Below are 21,726 nucleotides of genomic sequence, written 5' to 3' on the forward strand. Positions count from 1 at the left end.
CTTCCAAGGACAGGAAGCTCATTACCTGTTCAAATGCTTATCTTCCCCCCTCCCCACCTCCACTGCCAGGGAGACAGGATCTTGTGAGGAAACCCAGACCAGCCTGAAACTGGCAGCCTCTGCACCCCACCTCCACCTCCTATATATGCTAAGAGTGCAGACACACATTGCCAGGACTGGCCTGCTGGACAGTTAGCCGCTGAACTCAAATCTTATCTCACAGTAATTACCCTCTTTCTGTCACCCACCACACTGGCACATGCCTCTTACTGGGCAGACAAATAAGAGCATCCTCCCTCCCTCGGAAAAGAAGAAAAGCGGCTCTGGCCTTGTTAGCACCTACCAGTGGAGAAACTCGGTGACAACAACAGAAAACAATGCGGTGGCAAGATCCTGCTGGTTCTTTGGGACCCTTCTGTCACCTCTGTCATCCATGAGGACAGTTTTGTTTTGGAGACACTATCTTCCTATTTAGTCTAGGCTACCCTAGAACTCACTATGAATCCAAGCTGGCCTCAAACTCATCCTCCTGCTTCAGCTTCCTCAGGGCTGGATACAGGAATGGGCTACCATACCCAAGCCTGAGGAGATACTTGGTAGCTGTCACCACGCTTGTTTCATGCTAAACACCTCTTTTCTTCCTCCCTACTTCCTTCCAAATTTCAGGATATCTAGGGCAGAGAACTGTTCTGGCTGGGCCCACCCTCCTATCCACAGTGCCTGGGCACCTGTAGATTAGCATGCCTTTGGATAAATATTCTTTGGGAGTCGCCTTATTTGCAGGTAAGAAATACATTTATGAACTGTGCTCCCAGCAGGCTGGTGGGAGAAGAGCGATCAGAGAAGGTGTGAGAACCATAGGGTGGCCAGGCCAGTCAGGTGCGGTCCACTGGGGAAGACACCAAGGAAGCTATTATGGGGTGTGAAAGGGGGAATGGCCTGGAGAGGATACGGAGAGCCCACGAGTAAGTGGCCAGTGCCACACTAAGATGCTTTATCTTCTTCCTTCCCAGCCTGGCAAGGCCTGAAGCTCCCGAGGCCTTTGTTTTTCCATGCATGTCACAGAGCTCCAGCAGCAGCTGGTAGTGGCGGCCCAGCACGGTGCACAGGAAGAGACAGTTACTGTCCTCACTGCAGCAAGACAGAAAACCCAGCAGGGGGAAACAGAAGCAAGGCTGCTGAGCCTCCACCAGGCCACCCAGGACTTTCCACACAGCCTCAATCAGCCTGAGAGGGCCAGGACAACAGACAGTGGCTCTGCCCTGACTCTTTCCTCCAGAACCACACAATTGAACCCCAAGTACCAACCAGGAACCCAGAGGCAACTTGTGACTGGGAGCTTACCACAGGAGCTGGGGGGGGGGAGGTACACAAAGGGGTGGCCAGGAATGCTATGCCTTATCTAGAAGGACAAATGCAAGCCTCAAGAACTGTATACACACAGCACTGGGGGGCCAGCTGGGCTGTCACATCTTCACCCAGGAGGGTTCTGAGAGGGTGGCAGAGCCCCTCAGGCATAAGCTTCCCAAGACGTAAAATGGAGCCCTGGTCCCACTGGATGCAACAGGCTCTGGCGAGTTATGTTAACTCCCTGAGTTTCAGTTTCCCTCACTATAAAATGAAAGCGGGGCACATATCTTGCAGAGATATCATGGACTTTAAACGAAGCAACCTATGTGAGAGGCTCAGCCTTGAGTCTCCCAGTGGCCGATAGAAGAGAGAAATTCAAGAGAAGATAGTGGTAATGACAGCCACTTCATCTCTCCTCCGTTTTCACCTCCGGATCCTCATGCCAGCTGGTCTGTGCCCATGCAGACCTTACAAATGACACGGCATTCTGGCCTGTAACAACATCTCATGGCAGACTCATGACAGCTGTGTCAGGTCACATGGGGAGGACGTTCTCAGGATCTTCCATTTACCGATTAGTAAATTAATTCAGAGAGGGTGGCATCCTTGGGTGACACACATTCAAAGTAGAAGACAGACAAAACCCAGATCTTCTCTCTGCCTTGGGGTCCCTTTGACTACCTCATCCAGAGGGGAGACAGGGACTGTGATCTCTAGCAGTGAGGTTTTCTGTGCAGACTGTGGTTCTGGGACAGGAAGTTGCAGCTGAATGGGAGTGTCCCCACCTTCTTTCCCAAGGGAAACTACACACTCCCAGTTGAGTTCAGCCACCAGCAATAGGGTGACCCTGGCCCTGTGCCAGGGCACCCTGCTTGGCCTAGGCTTGAGAAAGACCTGCAAAGCAGGGTTTGTGGTTCACCTGTTACCTCTGGGGCACAAGCCAAGATGAAAAGTATCACAGCATGGTCTTGGCTGAGGCTTCCACACTTGGGACGACAGACCCAGAAAGGAGGTGGGCTGCAAACAGATCCATTTCCCAGCAGGTATTTACCAGATTGGAGTCCTTGCAAGGTTCCTGGTCGCAGCCCATGACAGATGTCTTAGGGGATTTTTTTTGTTTTGTTTTGAGACAGGTGCTTACTATGTAGTAGCCTAGTCTGGCCTAGAACCCGCAACTCTGCCTCTGCCTTCTGAGTGCTGGGACTGAATGCATTCAGTGCTAGCAGGCTCCTGTGAGCAATCCCTGGCCAGTCCTCACAGCCTCCCTTCAGAGGAGCTGGAGCAATTCAGACCTGAGGAGTGGTGCTCTGTTGTATTGATGACCTCATTCAGTGTCCTATAGCCAGAACACAGAATTGCAACTTTCAAAGTTTATACTATTTCCAGTGTCTAGGCCACTGATACAAGACACTGACATTTCATTCTGTGTGCTAACCTGACTGGGCCACAAGGTGTCTACATATTACCCTGGGTGTCTGTGGGATGGTTCTCAATGAGATTCACATCAGACTCTACGGACTGCGCAAAGCAGATGCCCTCCCCAAGGTGAGCTGGCCTTGCCTCAGCCAGTCTATTAAAGACATGAAACCAAAAAAGCTAAGAAAGAGGGGCTCTTTCCAGCCAGGAACGGTGGTGCATGCATGATCCAACACCAGGAAACCCAGGCAGAAGGATTATGAGTGTCAGGCCAGCCAGGATGATCAAGTAAATTTCAGGACAGCCTTGAAAACAGAATCCTCTCTCAGACAGACAGAGGGGCTCCACCTGCATGCCTGCTAGTGCGGGGACACCAGTCCTTCCCAGACTTTGTCTCTAAAACATTAGGTGTTCTTGAGCTTAGTTACACCTAGAATCTTCACCTTTGACTCCCCCGATTCTCACACCTCTGGACTTGGGACTAGGACTACACATTGGCTCTCCATTCTATGACCCTGTCCAGTGTCCTATAGCCAGAAAGCAGAGTTTCGAGCACACACACACACACACACACACACACACACACACCACTTGCTTTATGGTTTCTAACACATAAACCAAATTTTGACCTCCTTCCTAGGTACAACTTGGCTGCATGTTTGGGCGTGGAAAGTTTAGCTGACAAGCTGTGCCAAAAGCTAGATATCTGAATATCTAGAACAATTGTCTGATTTGGTTCAAAAGTCCCCTCTGTTCCCAAGTTCCTTAACAGGAAGCCTGGCAGAGGAAAAGACTGCCTAGCCAAATGAGCACAGCCAAGTAGCAGGAACGCATGCGTGCGCGCACACACACACACACACACACACACATACACACACACACACACACCAAGCCATATATACACAGCCACAGGCAGACAGACAGACACATACCCCAAGCCATATATACACAGCAACAGACAGACAGACAGATAGACACATACACACACACACACACACACACACACACCCCTTTTATAAAAACAAAACCAGATCATCACAAGAACTGGGGGTTTGCACAATCCAGGCATCCCATTACAAATAGCAATACTTGTAGAGTCCACTAGGTGGGGCCAGTAACCCAACAGAAAGAGGAGAAAGGCAGTTAGCTCCAGGAAGGCAGGGGTTATAGCTTGGGGAGGCAGCTGGGGCAGGCAGCATCCTGCAGCTAGAATTGCCTCAACCATTCCCAACTGGCATCAATACTCCCTCTACCTGTCAATGGTGTGAAAAATCAGTACTGAAAGCCCTAAGTACTGCAGTTTTCTGTAAATATTTAACATTTCAAAATCTTCCATTCAAGTTATTCCCTTCTGACCATCAAGAACAATGGTACAAAGTGAAGCCACTAGCCAAAGCTGAGAACCCCAGGCAGGGATACAGCCCTGCAATACATAGAACATGGACAGGATTTCTCACCAGGAAATCCAAATACCTATGGATAAATAAATACTCCTGCAAGGTAGTCACAAGGAAGGAGGGAGAGGGAGACAAGAGGTCGAGGAGCTTGCAGAGACTGCATGGGGTTATAGCACGGACACCGTGGGGTGTCCACGGGCACCATCCTGAACCTGTTTACAGAGGGGTATAGGCTAAGTCCCTAGGAGAGATCTGAACCCCACTAACCTACAACCAGAAGGCAATGATGGAGAACCAGAGTTCTCTCTTCCTTTTTGCTCCCGGTTGGCCTGAGTCCAGGTCCCAGAACAACCGTTCCTCCACTGATTCAGACACCCTGCCTCTACATGGCCAAAATGGCTGTCTCTAATCCACCACACCCCCCCTTAGGGCAAAAGCACCCAAGAATGCTGGCTGTGGGGGAGCCTGAAGCTGGCCAACACCTACATCCATCCCCTCCACCTCCTACCTGCCCCCCACCATCCCTTCTCAAACTTGCACCACCTGGCAGTGCTGAGCTCTGCCTAGGCCTCTGTTGCTATGGCAACAATGTGGCTTCCCCCAAGTGGGATGCTGGTTGCCAAGGCCCTTGTTGCCAAAGGCTATAGCAGCCACCCCAGTGTGTGAAGAGGGGGTGAGAGCCTGCAGAGGGTGGGAAGGAACAGGGGTTCTTCCAAATGGTAGAGTCCAGGCAGCCTCCAGGTGGGTGGGGGTATTAGGCCCTAGAGAAGGGGAACGCAGTGCATAGCATCTCTGAATCTCTCCCGGGGGCTTCAGAGAGAGGAAAGAGAACCCCCCAAAACATACCTAGACAAGCTGGACCAAAAAGACCGGTGAAACTGAGTTCCCTCCACCAACACAAATGGCTCTGATTCTTTTTCCCAACTCCAGAAAAGAGCCCCAAGGAATCTCTGCCTGGATTGCTCTTGTATTTCAGATGCGTACACTCATGAGCTGGGCCGAGCGCTGATCCCTGTCACTGGGAACAGCACTAATTCTAATTACTCCAATCCTCCACACACTCCTATCTCCCTGCTCTATCAAAGCCCTGAGAAGGCAGCTCCTGCCTCTCCTGGCAGCAGGGAAGTTAGGTACCCAGGCTTGTTCCTTTCCTGTGGAACAGAGCAGGGCTGGAGGCCCACATCCTGGGGAACATAATGTTTTATCCCATAGGGAGCTTGAGGCCAGTACTGGCTTTGTGGGGACATTTGTTGTCCCACAGGCCATGTGTACCCAGCCAGGTACAGATAGAAAAGCCTGGTCCTTCCAGAGCCCCCCTCCCCATCCTATTGAGAGACTCAGGTGACTGGAAGGGAGTGAGAGCATCCAGGAAGCAGAGGAACAAACAGCTGGCAGAGCAGGGAACAGGTGAGGGGCAGCAGAGCGCAGCAGGTAGTGGAAGAGAAGCCAAATGACAGGCGTCACAAGTCCAGACCCACCCTCCCCAAGCTCACTGCTGACACTGTCCTACGCAGACCCCGGGCCACTTCTTGCACATGGCATTCTATCTCCCCTCCCAAAAGAGTAAACAGGAGTACCTACCCCAGGTGCCAATCCCTCAGGTGGGGTGGGCGAGACGCTGTCCCCACCACCTTGGCTGCGGGCGCTGAGCTGGGGCGACATGGTGGGTGACTCGTCGATGTACGGCATGGTCTCCGAGCCCTCGGGGGGCCCCTTCTGCTCCTCATGCCCCTCTGCGTCGTAGTCCTCCGCACCGTAGCTGAAGTCTGAGACAAGGAACAAGAAAGGCCACTGAGAGTCTTCCACCAGGGCTGCCAGGGACTGGTAGCGCAGTGGGCGCCGGCGGCGGCCCCCGGCTGCCATGGCCCCTGCTGCACCATGCACCCTGGGCCAGGGCAGGGGCTGTACAGCCAGGCTTGGGGAGGGGGGTGGGAGCTCCAGCAGGCACAGGCTCTGCTGAGTCCGTCAGAGGCTGCTGGGAGTCGGGGAGGAGCGGTTCTGCTGTCTCCACCCGCCTAATAGCATGTCAGCTGCGTATGTGGGGCTGTGTTTCCTTTGCCTCCTGCCTAATTCCACGTCTAAAAATTAACAGTGGGAGCGGGAGGCAGGACGATTCCAACTCCTCTCTCTGAGTCACCATTTTGCTTTTTATAGGGAATAAGGAGGTGGGGGCGGGCCAAGCGATGTCACTTCCTCCGTCCCTCCTCCTTGGGTACCATTGTACACTGAGCTCAATCCGTAGGGAGTGAACAGGGCAAATTTTGGGTAGAGAGGGCCCAGAAAGTGGGCCCTAGGAGGCCCTCGGTCCTCTGAATGCGGCCCTGCATGCAGGACAGAGCCCAAGGCAGGCAGGCGTGGGAGAGAGGGTTGTGCCCAGGCCTGGCAGGGACTTGGTGAGCAGCAGGCTCCTCAAAAGCCAGCATTTATGTCTATAATTCCAACACGGCTTCCTCCAGAGCAGGCAGGAGGGAAGGTACCGGGTATTAACCCCTCAGTGTTCCTAGCACCACACCAGGGCCAGTGCCCACGCAGACACCCTCCTGGGGGCTGTAGGGAAGGCAACCATGGAACAGGGTGGTACCTCTAGGCTTTGCCAAGAGTTATAGGACAGCCTCACTAAGCTGCAGGCATCATTCTTAGCCAGCGACTGGCCGGGAGGGCTGGGTGTTGCTGTTTCCAACATGTCAGAGTACAGGTTACAGCAAGCAAGGTGGAAGGTTCCTCTGTCTTGAGCCTTGGTTCTGGAAGGGAATCATCGATGAGGAGAGGCCAGGGATACAGCCTCTGGAGGACCAGAAGTAGCTGGTACCACAGAGGAATGCCAAGAAGGAAAACCCTGGGAACACGGGACTTGCTGAAAACAGTCGTATGGCTCCTGAACCCTGGCAAGGCCTAGTTTTGGGACTGTGGCCAGTATGTTATAGGAGCCTGGCCGAGTCTGTTCCATTATCTGTTCAGACATCACTTCCTCCAGGATGTTCCCCGGGGAACCCAGTTTATAGTACCAACAGCACATGGCCTCCTTGATGTATAGCAGGCTCTTGGGAAGCTGGGGTGGCAGACTGAAAAAAATGGAGGGATGCACCGTCCACCTCAGGCCTGAGGTCTAACCCAGGCAGGTCCCAGTGAGTCAAGCTCTCTGTGGAGCCCTGGCTCCTCCTTCTCTGTCACAACACACGGGCCCACAGGCAGCCAGAAGCCTGAGAATGGTGTCACCAGGTCACTGGGGCGCCAGGCCATGGCTATACTCAGTCCAATCTGTCTGTTGGCAGTTGATAGCCTCCCCTGGGCTCTCGGCACCTGCTACTGCTGACTTCCTCTCCCAGGGCTCAGCTGATGCCCATTAAGCTGTCTGGGGACACAGGATGTATTTCCTCAGGAAAGACATATGCATGAAGAGTCACAGACCTCTCTACTCTTCCAGGGGCTCTGGGTCTCCCTGGTCATGCTGAAGCTAAGGGTATGGAATAATGAATTATGGTGGACCTTGTCTTAGCCAACTTCTAGACTGATCTGTATCATGCATTACAGAAATGAACGGACTACCCAAAGGCATGGTTCACAGAAGACCAAAAGGAAGATGGCTTGGCTCGCCTCTAATGCAATTTCCTTGCATCTCTCACAGGAAAGGAAGGTCTCTGCCAGCCTTTCCTCTGGTGTGCACTCCATCTAAGCACCTCTCCAAAGCAGTTCTCACAGATGAGGTCCCTGAGCCTCACACATCTGCCTGAGACCGTGGGGAGGCTCTAACCTGGGTCTGTCTAAGTCTTTGAGGACGGTCCTGTCCCTTCTGTATCTCACTCCAAAGAAATACCAGCACCCTGCCTTTGGCCCTCCTCATGGGACATGTTAGCCAATGAGGGGAGCACAGGGTACGGACATGAGGACTGGCAGAGCGCCCCCTGCCAGCATTCCTAGGTAGTTCCTTTCTTGTTCCTGCTGGGAGTCTGGAACAGTTCTACTGGGAGAAGAGATACAGAAAAAGAAGTGGAGAGCAACCCTCTAGGAAAGGCTGAAAAGGAGCTCCACTGGGCACACACAGGCTTTGGTCCATGAAGGCCTCAGATGGGAACACTAAGTGGACGTGGCCAGGAGGTGATGGCAGTGAGCACAGGGCAACTTCCGAGCCAATGGGATCATTCCTTATCTTAGCAGGGATCTGAGGTACACAGACGCATTCACCAGAATCTACCGACTCTTAGTATGGTTAAGCTTTATGCAGTTCATCAAATACTGAACTCTTGTTAACGACATGCCAGCCTGAAGGAGAATCGTCTGCAATATAAAATAGAAGGAGGAATGGCATGGGGAGATGCATAGATGTGGAAGGGAGTCGCCATGGGAAAGTGGTCATTACAGACTCTAGCTAACAGTAAGTGGACTGTTCAGTGTGCCATAGATACTCTCAAATATTCTCCATGTCTGATAGTTCTCATAATAAAAAGATGGGGGTGGGGATAGTGTTGTCTGGGCTTTGTGTTCTCTCTCCCTCTCTTTCCCTCTCTCTCTCTCCCCCTCTCTCCCTCTCTCTTCCTCTCTCTCTCTCTCCCTCCCCCCTCCCTCCATCCACAGAGAGGTCTGGGCAGCATATCTGTCTCTGATTATTTCTTTCCTAGACACACACATCTTCCAGTCCCTATTTTTTTAAAACCTGTGTTTAGTTCAGATGACAGGAGACTTCCAAGTCTCTCCAGACTCCCCCTTCCCACTCTCAATGAAATCTCCTCAAACCCCCATCTTGCCAATTTTCTTCCCAGAGCAGCTAAGCTACAACCCAACTGAAGACCCCACAGTTCCCCGCTAACTTCAATGGTACGACCAGCCTAAACTTATCAGCTGAAGAATCTCTGCATGGGCTTGTGTCTTCCTGCCCAGGAGTGTCAGATCATCTCCAGACTCCTTCAGTTGTCTGAATAGATAGCCAAAGAGTCTAACCCTAAGCCCTGGTACCTCTAAATAGGAAATTATTTGTTTAAAAAAAAAGATACTTGAAGATGCCATCAAGTTGAGGATCTCAAAATAAAATCATCTTGGATGAAAACCCATAGGTGCTGAATCCCGTCAAGTCCTTAGGAATCAGAAGGGGAGATACAGAGAAGGTCCCGAGAACGTGAGCAGCACTGGGAGAAGCAAACAAGAATTTGACCCCTGAAGTCTGAAGGGCTTCCCAGCAGGCCTCGGTCTGGGGCCTGTAATTTCCAGACTGTGAGACAGCTTTTTGTGGCTTTAAGCCACCAACTTTTATGATAATGTATATGGCAAGGAAGCCCCACCCCACCCCACCCCACCCCACTGCATCTGCTGCTCTGGTGCCTAAGATCCTCTCCTCAGCCCTTTGTCCATCAGTGAGACCCTCCTTAACATGGCTTTGAGGAAAGCCAGCTAGCTGTACCCTCTCCTATGTGTTCCTCACATGATACCCAGATAAAGCACTTTTACAAGCTGGTGAGAAAAAGATAATTATGTCATATTCTAATGAGCAAGAGAAAGAAGAAGAAAACTTAAAATAGAAGAGCAAATGGCCAGAGATACGCCTTTTAAAGGTTAACCTCACTACAATCAAAGAAAATGCAAACCACTTTCCCTTTCCCCTTGGTGCAATTTTCCTATCAAATTAACAAGAACATAAAAATAATGGTAGGCTTCTTGTCTAGGATGCGTGAGGCCCTGAGGGTGAAGGCCAGCACCACAAAATGATAGTATTAATTAATAAAGCCTAAGGCTGTAAAGGAACATTCTCAGAGCTCCTGGAAGGTGTATTTAACTACCACAACCTTGCTCAGTTTATCTGGTAAATGGTACAAGAAATTTTAGTAATCACCACAGCTTGAACCCAGCATAATTCAAAACTGTGCCCTAAGATAATAATATGCAATTAGTTATAAATACTCATGGAAATATATTTGCATAAGGCTAGAGAGTTGGCTCAGTGGTTAAGAGTGCTGACTGCTCTTCCAGAGGGCCTGGGTTTGATTCCTGGCAACCACATGGTGGCTCACAACCATTCCAGTTCCAGGGATCTGACACCTTCTTCTGGCCTCTGTAGGCACCAGGCATGCACATGGTACACAGACATTCATGCAGACAAAACATCCTTACAAGGCCAAGTATGGTGGCACATACCTTTAATCTCCACATTCAGGAGATAGAGGCAGGTGGATTTCTGTGAGTTCCAGGCTAGCCTGGTCTACATAATAAGTTCTAGAACAGCCAGAACAAATAGTGAGACCTTGTCTGAAAAAAACCAAGAAAACATAAACAAAAACCCTAAAACCAACCAAAAACCACACCCATACAAGTAAAATTTGAAAATTATTTAAAATAGACTTTCAAGGATATTTATGGTTGCAAAATTATATTTAAAACAATCTGAATGATTAAGCATAGGGAACTCGATGAATATAAGTGAAAGAGGAGATTAGCATAGTAACATGCCTGAGGAAAAAACCCACAAAGATCTGGACACACACAGAAGCTGGGGATGGCTCACATCCATAATACTAGCACTTGGAAGGCAGGAGAATTGTGAGTTCAAGGTCAGCCTGGGCTACAGAGTAAACCTTGTACCCCACCCACCTACCCCTAAAAGAACAAAGCAAAAGCAAACTAAAAGGGGAAAAAACCATACAGCATCTATCATTTGGAAACATGAAAGGAGTTAACTGTGGTGTCTCTACTCCCAGACAGTAGCAAACACTGCTGGTTTTCTATCTCGTATCATCGCCTCTTCCCTGTTTGCATCAGTTTGGTTTCATATGGAGCAAGGAGCCCAAGAGCCAGGACATCTATCTGCGGCTGCTTGTCAAGCTGTACAGGTTTCTGGCCAGACAGACCAACTCCACCTTCAATCAGGTTGTGCTGAAGAGGTTGCTCATGAGCCGAACCAACCGGCCATCTCTGTCCCTGTCCCGCATGATCTCCTGGCCGGGAGAACAAGACTGCTGTGGTTGTGGGGACGGTCACAGATGATGTGCAGATTCTGCAAGTTCCCAAGCTGAAGGTGTGTGCACTGTGGGTGAGCAGCCGGGCCTGGAGTCGCATCCTCAAGGCTGGGGGTAAGATCCTCACCTTTGACCAGCTGGCCCTGAAGTCTCCCAAGGGCCGGGGCACTGTGCTCCTGTCTGGTCCTCCGAAGGGCTGAGAGGCATTTTGGCAAGGCCCCAGGAACCCCACACAGCCATACCAAACCCTATGTCCGTTCCAAGGGCCGGAAGTTTGAGCGCGCCAGAGGCCGAAGGGCCAGCCGAGGCTACAAAAACTAACCCTGGATCTTACTGTTAATAAAAAAAGCATTGGATGTTGAAAATAAAATAAAATATAAAAAAAGAAGTGACTGCTAAATACCATCCTGGCCAGTGAGATTCTGAGAGGCCTCTGGCTTGATTTGGTTACTTGCCGTGAACTTGGCTGTGATGACAGGAGCTACAACAGCCATTCTGCTGCTGGGAGGAAAAAGTGAAAAGCTAGCAAAGATATCTCTGTGAGCCGTGAGGCTACGGAGCCAACTGAAACCAGTGCGCCTCGTTTCCTGAGAAGTAGGAAATAAAAGCCCTAGCAGATCAGGTTTCTGCCATGTGTGATGCAAGCTATTTCTAAGTAATACCCTTCCATCCCAGTAAAGGAAGACAGTCTAGCACGCGATAAAACTTCCCAGGCACGGTGAAGCAGAGAATGGGGATGAGGGGACCAAACATTCCAGGGATTATCACTTTCTAAGAGCAAGGGATGGAGAAGACAGACTCCATCCATTGTCTTTGAGTTTTCAACCTTTGTGCCTAGCATCAGGTAGCCACTTCTGGGCAGATACTTGGCTGAGTGGACAGTGGACAGGGAGAGCAAGCGCCAGGCCTGCAAGGTCTCCACTGGATGATACGTGTGAAGCACTTAGCACGTACTAAGCACCCAATACATCTTAGCTGCTATTGTTGATATTATTAATTAACTCTTGAACGATGTGTGGGTGCCTGCCAGGCGGGTGGGGGCCGGGAGCAGAGTTCTAGGCAAGGAGGAGGCTTGGCAATGGCGCAAGTATGAGAAACAGCAGGGCCCCTTACGGGTCTATAAATAGCCACCATGGCTGGAACACTGAGTGAGCGAGGAGGTGAAGGGAACAGCACGACAGAAGGGGGCACAGACTAGATCCTGAGTCAAGCTGGAGGGTGGTCAGGACTTGGAGCTCTGTTGAGTCAGCTTGCTAGCCCAGAGACCCCCGCCATGGGGGCACGGAACACAGCAGTTCCTCCTGACACGCTCCTGAGTGTCATACGCAGGTATAATCTGTGCCACCCAGAGAAGACATCACCCGTGAATGTGGGGTACCGTACTCCCAGTCTGTGATGAAGCCAGTATACTGAGAGCAGCCAGATGACAGGCCCTCGAACACAAATCCAAGCAATGAGAGAAGTGGCCGGTAAGAGGCGAGTTCAAACCAACGTGCCTCATTAGCCCTCATTTCTACTACCTCAGGTGCCCAAATGGCAGGAGATCAGTGTTCAAGACAATCTTGTCTTAAAGCTGGACTGAACCAAAGACCAACAGGCATAGCTGGACAGACACAATGAGGGCCCCAAGCTCCAAGCAGATGCTGATAAAAGGCCTGGGGTCCTCTCTTCCTCTTCTGCAGAGTCTAAAGAACCTACAGGTACAGGAGGATATAATTCCAGGTGGAGAGTGGTCCTGACATCCCAGCACGGATGACATCAAGGCTAACTATAAGTAGGTCATTTTCTACCTGGGAATCAATGGGGGTGTGGTGGGGGCAGAGAAGAAGCACAGAGGAAAGCACGGGCCTAACCATCAATCCGACGAAAGCAACATCAAGTCTGTCTGAGACCTGTCCTGCTGGCCCCAGGAGCTTCTTTGACCAACACTTATACACTGTGATTCACAACTGTGCCACACCGGACATGTTACTTCATTTCATCTGCAAAGGTCCATCTTGCAGATACTAGGTAAAACAAAAGCAGCCAGATATGAAAGCACACAATATAGGACGCTGTCACACACAGTTTAAGAACAAGTGAAACCCAGGGCTGGAAACAGGCAGTGCGCTGACTGGGACAGGCATGAGCAAACTTTCAAGGGTGATGGGAACATTCCCTAGCTTGATCGACTTATATAAAGAGACGTGGAAATGTTTTCTCAGTTGAATACCCAAGTCTGGTATACTTTATAAAAGTATGGTTTTGGGGCTGGAGAGATGGCTCAGCAGTTAAGAGCACTGACTGCTCTTCCAAAGGTCCTGAGTTCAATTCCCAGCAACCACATGATAGCTCAGAACCATCTGTAATAGGATCCCCTGCCCTCTTCTGGTGTGTCTGAAGACAGCTACAGTGTGCTCATATATATAAAATAAATAAACAAATCAGAAAGAAAGAAAGAAAGAAAGAAAGAAAGAAAGAAAGAAAGAAAGAAAGAAAGAAAGGGAGAGAGAGAGAGAGAAAGAGAGAGAGGGAGGGAGGGAGGGAGGGAGGGAGGGAGGGAGGGAGAAAGAGAGAGAGAAAGAGAGGGAGAAAGAGAGGGAGAAAGAGAGGGAGAAAGAGAGGGAGAAAGAAAGGTTTTCTTGTTTGGTTGCATAGCTGGCTTGGCTTTTGTTTTGTTTATTTGTTTAAGACAAGGTCTTGCTATGGGTTTCAGGCTAAACTTTAATTCATTCTGTAGCATGTGCTGGCTCTGAACTCATAGTGATCCTCCTGTCTCATAATCCTGAGTGCTAGGAGTATAGATGTACACCACCACACCCGACACATAAAAGGTTTTAAGAAGACCTGGGCAATGTGACATGCAGTCTATAATGTCAGCATGCAGGAGACAGGGCATTACGGAAAGTTCAAGGCCTGCTTGGGTTACTTAAGACCTGTCTCAAACGGGAAAGAGTTATGGCTGGGTTGCAGCTGCATAAACCTTTAATCCCAGCCCCAGAGAGACAAAGGCAGGAAGATCTTTTTAAGTTCAAGGCCAGCCTGCTCCACAGAGTGAGCTCCAGAACAGCTAGGGCTATACAGAGAAACCCTGTCTTGAAAAACCAAAATAATAATAATAAAAAATTGTTATATATTAATTATATGTAATTATATATAGTATATAACATATAATTATATGTAATATATAAAATATATATGTTTTATGTAAATATAATTAAATGGAATATTATATATAAATATATATCATATAATATGGTAATAATTATTAGTATTAAGGAAAAACATTTTAGGCACTTAAGAATTATATAAATTGTACTACTTGCATTTACAATTGAGGCAATAACAGCATAGAGAGTTTAAGGTTGTCCAAGGTTGAGGGTCTAGGTAGAAAGCCAGACTGAACATGATAATTTAATGCTGGGATCAATGTTGTTCCACCATGTGATCTGGACATACAATGACACAAAAAATCGTGCAGGAGACTGCTGGAGGATGCCTAAGCATGAAAGGAATGGTGTTGAGAAGGAACGGCGGAAGCATGGTCCCCATGCTGAGCCGCTATCAGTGATGAAGGACAGCACTGGTAAGTGGACTGACCTAAGGCTGTGGTCCAGGGGGATGAGGCTGTGGAGAGACCAGCGCATTGTACTCTCCAGTCAATTCCAGTCAGTAACAGGGAACCACTTAAGCCAAAAGAGCAAAGTAAGCCAGTCAAATCAGAGGGGCCGATGTGATGCGGAGCTTAGTCCTCCTGTGGATGCCAAGGGTGGTACCAGTTAATAAGAGAACAACAGACTGGATGTGGAAGGTATTATAAAAAGTGCAGCCAGGAAAGGGATCCTCTGGCTTGGATGATTGAAGGTACCATTGACAGAAGTGCGGACTGCTCGTGGGGTTCAGGTGTAGCAGGAGTGGGATGAAAGCAAGCAAGGTCCTACCCAGAGAACTTTAATCTACAATTGTTCTAAAGATGCAGAGCCAGACCCTGGGCCACAGAACCAATGAGAAGATGCTCAGCTGCTCTTCTGTGCATACCACGGGAGCCACAGTGACATTAGCAGGATGGTACACCACACATGGACCTGACATAAGGCAGAGAATCCTAGTCTCCCATCGCATTACATACAACAGCTGCAACAGCTAGGCTGCGTGTCAGAGACTGAGATGGGAGCTAGGCTGAAGCCACAATGTTCCATGGCCCAGGATCAGTCCTCACCTCTGACCCATGCTCTGGGGAGGAACAAACTTAGAACCCGAGAAGCAACAGGCACCATCTCTCACCTACCATCCAGAGGAAAGGAACTTGGATCAAAGCATCGTCGGAGCTCATCCCTAACTCACGGTAGCATTCAGGGTGGTGAACACTGCTCCTTCTATTTGGCTTCCAGGAATTGTTCTCTGGGTGGTTACTCCTTACCCAATACTACCTCAGCACGGGGCACAGTGCTCTTGCCTCCTCAGCCCATGACTTGGGACTTAAGACTTCTCCCAACCTGTCTCCTCCTCATCCAGTCTCCTACTCTGAAGTATCTTCTACATACTGATGACTCTCAGCCCACGTCTCCCTCCTTTGCAAAGACGGTGCCTGTCTGCTCAAGTTCAATGTCTATGAAGCATCCCAACGTATAAATATCTAACCAAGGTGCCACACCCACCCACCTAGTGGTATCACTCTCCTGTCAATCATCCCGACTCTCTTACACCCACACCCACTCCAGAAATTCCTGTTGGCTCTACCTGTGGAACAGTCACCTCTCAGTATTACTCTAGTCTGGGTGACATATATTCTCAGAAAAATGTTCCCTGGATGGATCTCCCTGCTCCTGCCCTTCCCCCTACAGAGTATCCCACTCTCTCTCTCCTCCCTCTCTCTCTCTCTCTCTCTCTCTCTCTCTCTCTCTCTCTCTCTCTCTCTCTCTCAGTTCAGTGCGGAGGATTAAGCCCAGGGCCTTATTCATGCTGGTTATCTGTTTATCCTAGAGCTACCTAGACAGACTAGCCCCACCGGGTCCCAGCAATTCATTCTTGTTTTGTTTTTTGTTCTGTGACAGGGTCTCACACTACATCCCAGGCTGGCCTAGAATCCCGGCAAGCCACCATCTCAGTCTAGCCTGAGTGCTAGAATTACAGGTGTGAGCCACCATGTCTTGTATGTCACCAACTTTCCAAAGTGAACTCCTGGTGACATCTAAGACCTTTCATTTGCTCCATGGCCAACTCCCCACCTTCAAATCTTTGTGGGGCAGCTCCACCAGGCAAGCTGTTTAAAACAAGCAGCAACCACCCCATGTGGCCGACGCCACATACTCCAGCTTCTAACGCATTAGATCACTGACTCCAAGGTTCTTAACTAGTCCTTGTCTCCTCTTGATGAGGAGGTAAATTCCCAAAGGACATGCATTCTTTTTTTTTGGGGGGGGGGGGTGTTTCAAGACAAGTTTCTCTGTGTAGCCCTGGCTGGCCTAGAACTCAGAAATCTGCCTGCCCCTGCTTCCCTAGTGCTGGGATTAAAGGCGTGTGCCACCACTGCCCAGCAGGACATGCATTCTTATACATTTTATTCCCTGTTGCATCCCCAGTGTTTCTAATACTACCACAGCACATGCTGAATCCATGAATGAATAAATGATTTAAAAAAAAAAAGGGTGAGAATCCTCATATAATCCCAGCATGGTGGAAGATCTGACCTTACTGACATTTCTAGTCTATTCAGATGTGGGAAACAACACCAGCACCCAGGATGTCTTGAGAACAGTTGTCAGCAGCCTACAGGTCAGGGAAAGAGGGTAGAAACACAATGGATGAGTTTGGACTCTACACATCACTCTAAATGACGAAGGAGGGCATGAGCAGAGAAAAGAAGGCACCCAAGTCCAAGAAGGGGCAGTTGAGGACTAAAAAGAATAGTGAATGGCTGTCATGGAAGCCACATGAAGTTGAAATCTAGAGAGTAAGAGCTGTATAGGTCCAGAAGAGAATCAAGATGGAGCTGTGCCCTGGTTTGGGAACAGGGTTGGGGGGGGGGGGCACCAGGGATTCTGGAACAGCACATTTGGAGGGGGAAGCAAAGGCCAAATTCATCAGCAAGAAGAACGAGGAGACGGTGCAGGAGTGTGACTCCTCCACAAAAAGACCAGGAGACATTCTGTGCGGAGGGCGGGTGAACTAAAGCAGAGACAAAGGCTACCCTGCTGCCCACGCCAAGGGAGCAGGGCACAGAGAACAGACTTGTTGAGGCAGGGGCCGCCAGAGGTGCTAGACCATTCCTCGTGCTGAGTGAGGCAGCCGTTTCCCAGTCCCGAAACTAGACAGCACAACAGAGGTCTAGGATGTAAAAACCAGTGGTTACATTTGGGCTGGTCATCACTCTGAGACCAGGATGCCTGGAGGTGGCAGGGGATAAAGAGGACTATCGGGAAGGAGTTACTCAGCAGCCCACAATCCCCTGCATCACATTGCTCCAGATGGACAGGGTCTTCTGGATGTCTGCACTGTCCTCCAAACACAGGGCTTGCTTCTGAGTCCCAGTGAGGAGTGGACTTCTGCCCATAGCCTCCTGAGAGCAAGCACAGCCCCATGGGTATCCAGAGCTCATTCCTACCATCTGCTCTGAAACTGACAGTCTTTCTAGGACCCTCAAGTCATGAGCAAGTGTAAGTTCCAGAGTCTCCTGTCCCGCTCTGCTATTGGCTTGTCCCTGGCTCCCTTATGGAAAGCCAGTTCCCACAGCACACAGATGATCCAGTGTCTTCTTCCCCATGCCAAAGCTGAGCTGACACAAAGCTGGGAGCCTGGCTTTAAACACCAGATGTAGATCACCAGCTCGTTGGCTTTTGGTTTCTTTGAGTCACAGCCTGAGTTTGAGTTTTTCGCTGTAAGATAAGGACAGTGCCCACACAACAGTGTCTGTCAGAACGACATTAAAGAACTTGGTGTGGTAAACAGGCAGAGTAGAGGCGGAGGTGGTACCAAGGGAACACAGAAGAGTAGAGGGCAGATACTTCAGAGCCCAGAGGACCTATGCTGATTGACGTGACACCACTTGGAGCCCTTGGTCATAGCCTAACATCAAGATGAGGGGTTCTCTTGGCACAAGTCACCTCCTCTCATCATCTTTTGCCCATAAACAAAGAGGGGGCTGGCTGGGACAACATAGTGGTCAAGGGCACAAGCCATGGACCAGTTCTATCAGATACCAGTTCTATCCTCAATATTCCTACTTACCAGCCACAAGACTCAGACAAGCTACTTAACCATGCAGAGCCTCAGTTTCCCCATCTGTAAAATAGGAGGTTAACAATATCTGTACTTCATGAGCTTCGGTTTTCTCATCCTTCTCCTCTCGTGACAGGGTTTCATGTGATCTTCTTCTATGTAGCTGAGAACAACTTTAAGCCCCTCTGATCCTCCTGCCTTCACTTTCTGAGTTCTGGAATTGCAGGTATGCACCACCTCAATCTACTTACAGGGTGGTGGGGGCTGAGCCCCGGGGATGCACTCTTATCAACTGAGGAGTTATTTTATATGTATGTGTATTCTGCCTACATGAATGTATGTGCACCTTGAATATGCCCAGTACCCGTGGAGGTCAGGAGAGGTTGTCAGATTACTCTAAAACTGGAGTTACAGATGTCTGTGAGCCACCATGTGGGTGCTAGGAATTGAATCCAGGTCCTCTGTGAGAGCAACAGTGCTCTTAACCACTGAGCCATCTCTCCACAACCCCTAAGGTTTTTTAAAGGGCACTTTCACCGGTGTGTGTGTGTGTGTGTGTGTGTGGTGTGTGTGTGTGTGTGTGTGGTGTGTGTGTGTGTGTGTGTGTGTTTTAATACATACCCAGCTCCTTTTTCTCTTGAGAAAGTGCTTCATGTAACTCACGCTGGCCTCAAACAGCTACATAGCCAAGACTGGCTTTGAACTCCTGATCCTTCTGCCTCCATGATCGCAAGTGATGGGGTTCTAGGTGTACACCGGTAAACCCAGCACCCGACAAGTTTTCATTGACTTGTTATGGGAAAAATATATGCAGTGCCCAGGGCAAGCACTAAATAAACAACAGCGCTATTATCAGTGCAACCTCAACTGTGTCCTTGGCACAGAATGCCCTCAAGCATCCCCTGGGTCGTATACTACAAAAACAGGTGAGAAAGGCTAGGCTGATTCCGTGACAGGCTTCATATCGGCAGTTAAGGAGACTAAGCCTAAATTTCTGATTCCAAAAACTGGCAATTCCAGGCAAGTCCAGGCCTCAGAAGCCTCCTCTCCACCTGGCCTGAGGCAAGGACACTGCTGGGTCAGCAGCAGTTTCCAGACTTCCTCAGCTACTTCCTCAGTAACAGTTCCAGACCTCTCCAGCAACATTCCAGCCCCCACACCCCAGTGTCCTTAGAGATGGGCCCAACAGATTGACATAGAGGTCACCTGCCCTGGAATTCCCTAAGGTGCTTTAACTCAGGCCTGCATCTCACTTGGGTGCCTCTCTGTTCTGGTGATGGGAGACCCCAGCGTGCTGGACTTCTGCAGAATAAAGCACTCTTTGCATTTCAGTCCAGGGTGTCATTCTTCCATGAATCACAGACCCTTACACACAGTTTTGGTGGACCTGACGAGCATCTTATCAGCTGTCACAGCACCTTCTGTAAGTTGCAGTAATCACACTCTGACAAGTAGCCTCAGCATGGAGGAAGGCATCAAAGACCTCTGGGGTTCACATGCTGAGTTTTTAAGACTTAAGTTCTCGACTTCACACACGATGGAAGCTCCTGGTGACCAGCTCCCACCCCAGAGATCTGAACTGAGTTCATGTAGGTCACACCAGGGCTATTAACACTCCCCCAACCCTGTGCAATTCCACATCTGAGAAATGCAGAAATCTACCAATTTAAGATAAGAACTCAGTTCAAAGCCTAACGGAGCTCAGACTCTGAAGCAGCCCTACAACACAGTCAGCAGCAAGCCATCACCTCCCTAAGCACTGGAAAGGTTGCTGGCAAGAAACAGGGCTTGCTGGAACTCTTAGGGGATCCAGAGTTTGCCTGGGGATAGAGAAGAAGGCAGGGTACAGGAAGAGCTTTGTTTTCTTCTGATCTGATTGTATACAGTGAACAGGCAAGGAGCATAGCTAGCCCATGGCTCCTTCACCCAGGTCCCTTGAGTCAGCATACAGCAATTATCTATAGCATAGTATGGCTCCTTTACCTTCATCCAACCACTAAGTCAGCACAGGGACAGCTGGTCACCTGGACAATGGCATGTGGCAGCTCACTGCTTGGTGTGTGGCTAATGTCACTGGGAGTTCTCCATTCTGGCTCCACCCCCACAGCTGGGAACAGACTCAAGGCCCTCTGTGGGAGTGCAGCAGGACCTCTTTGGTTGCCATGGAGATGGGGATCTGATCATCCACCTCCAGGATTCCTCTGAGAAGGGAGGCACAGACCATGGTCGACTGGAGAAGGCCGGGGCTCCCAAGTCGGAGACAAAAGAAATCTCATTTCTTGATATAAGGGCAGAAGTGTGCCGACTTGCTCAGGGTAGAAAAGGGGACATCTTCACCAGTTTCCAGGCTCTGGGGTTGGACAGAAATGCTGACTGGGATCGGCATCACTTCCAGTGTACACAGCAACCCTACAGCCAGGAGCTCATTCCATCCTTGAAAGTTAGGCAGGCTGTCAAGAGTACTACTGCTCACTGCATTATCTACCCCTTTGTACATAAATGGGGCACAAACTGAGGCTCAAAGAAATTCCACCTGTCAACCAGGGCCATCAGGTAATAAAACAACTGAGCCCAACTTAAAGCCTGCTCTTTGAACCAAGTCTGATTTCTTTTTATGCTCTGATATAATTTTCTCCTTAGGCAAACTAAAATTCCCAAATTCTCTGAACCATACCTGTGTCTCTGTGTATGTACTCACGTGTACCTCTACCCTTCTCCACCTTATTCCCTTAAGACAGGGTCTCTCACTGAAACTGGAGCTAACCATTTTTCTGCTAGACTGTCCACAAAGTCCTTGAGATTCTCCTGTCTCTAATCCCCAGCCCCACCGCTGCCATGCTAGGGTTACAGGGGTGTGCAGGGACTCCTGGCTTTTTAGAGGTGCTAGGGGTCAAACTCAGTTCCTCAGGCTTATGTGTCAAGTACTCTTACCCCACCGAGCCATCTCAGTTCCTATATCCCTTTTGTAGAGGCAGGATCTCATGATATAGCCCAAACTGGCCTTGATTTTATGATCATCCTGCTCCTGCCTGCTGAGTGCTGAGATTCTAGGCATGTACCATCACACCTGACCAAGACAAAGGAAAACAACTACCCTACTTACTCTGTAGGAAAGGCAGTTATTGTAAATGAGCTAAATACCTAATAAAAAATGGAAAAAAAAAAAAAAAAAAAAAAAAAAAAAAAAAAAAAAAAAAAAGGAAAGGCAGTTATATGTGCACTGAACATGTAAGACAGACACTACCAAACCAACATATGTCCTTCCATCCATAATGAAGGGGAGACTTATTGTATGTGTGAATAATCTAGCCAGTCAAGAAATACCTCCTAAGATATCACAGGCCAGATGCAGGGGCAGGAGCTGACCCCCAGTTCCATGACTGGAGCCTATCACTTGCTTAATGAGACTGAGGCCAAGCCAGGGC

The 21,726-nt window shown here is 49.5% G+C and overlaps 1 protein-coding gene and 1 pseudogene across 7 annotated transcripts in view; one reads left to right on the forward strand and one right to left on the reverse strand.

The window, feature by feature from the left end:
- The window catches only part of Abr (active BCR-related gene), a 206,593-nt gene that overhangs the window by 86,412 nt on the left and 98,455 nt on the right, over positions 1 to 21,726 (reverse strand). For 6 of the 7 annotated variants that reach the window (XR_003949222.1, XR_003949224.1, XR_003949223.1 and 3 more), the window contains exon 2: positions 5,745 to 5,929. Coding sequence is in view for 4 of the 7 variants with exons in the window: in NM_198895.2 (NP_942598.1) it covers positions 5,745 to 5,929 (185 nt within the window). In the remaining 3 variants the exon portion in view is untranslated. Of the gene's footprint in view, positions 1 to 5,744; positions 6,277 to 21,726 lie in introns of those variants that run through there. The other variant, NM_198018.2, reaches the window with a different exon arrangement.
- On the forward strand, positions 7,552 to 11,462 carry Gm12341 (annotated as a pseudogene).

Source organism: Mus musculus, chromosome 11 (genome assembly GCF_000001635.26).
Source record: "Mus musculus strain C57BL/6J chromosome 11, GRCm38.p6 C57BL/6J".
NCBI lineage: Eukaryota > Metazoa > Chordata > Mammalia > Rodentia > Muridae > Mus > Mus musculus.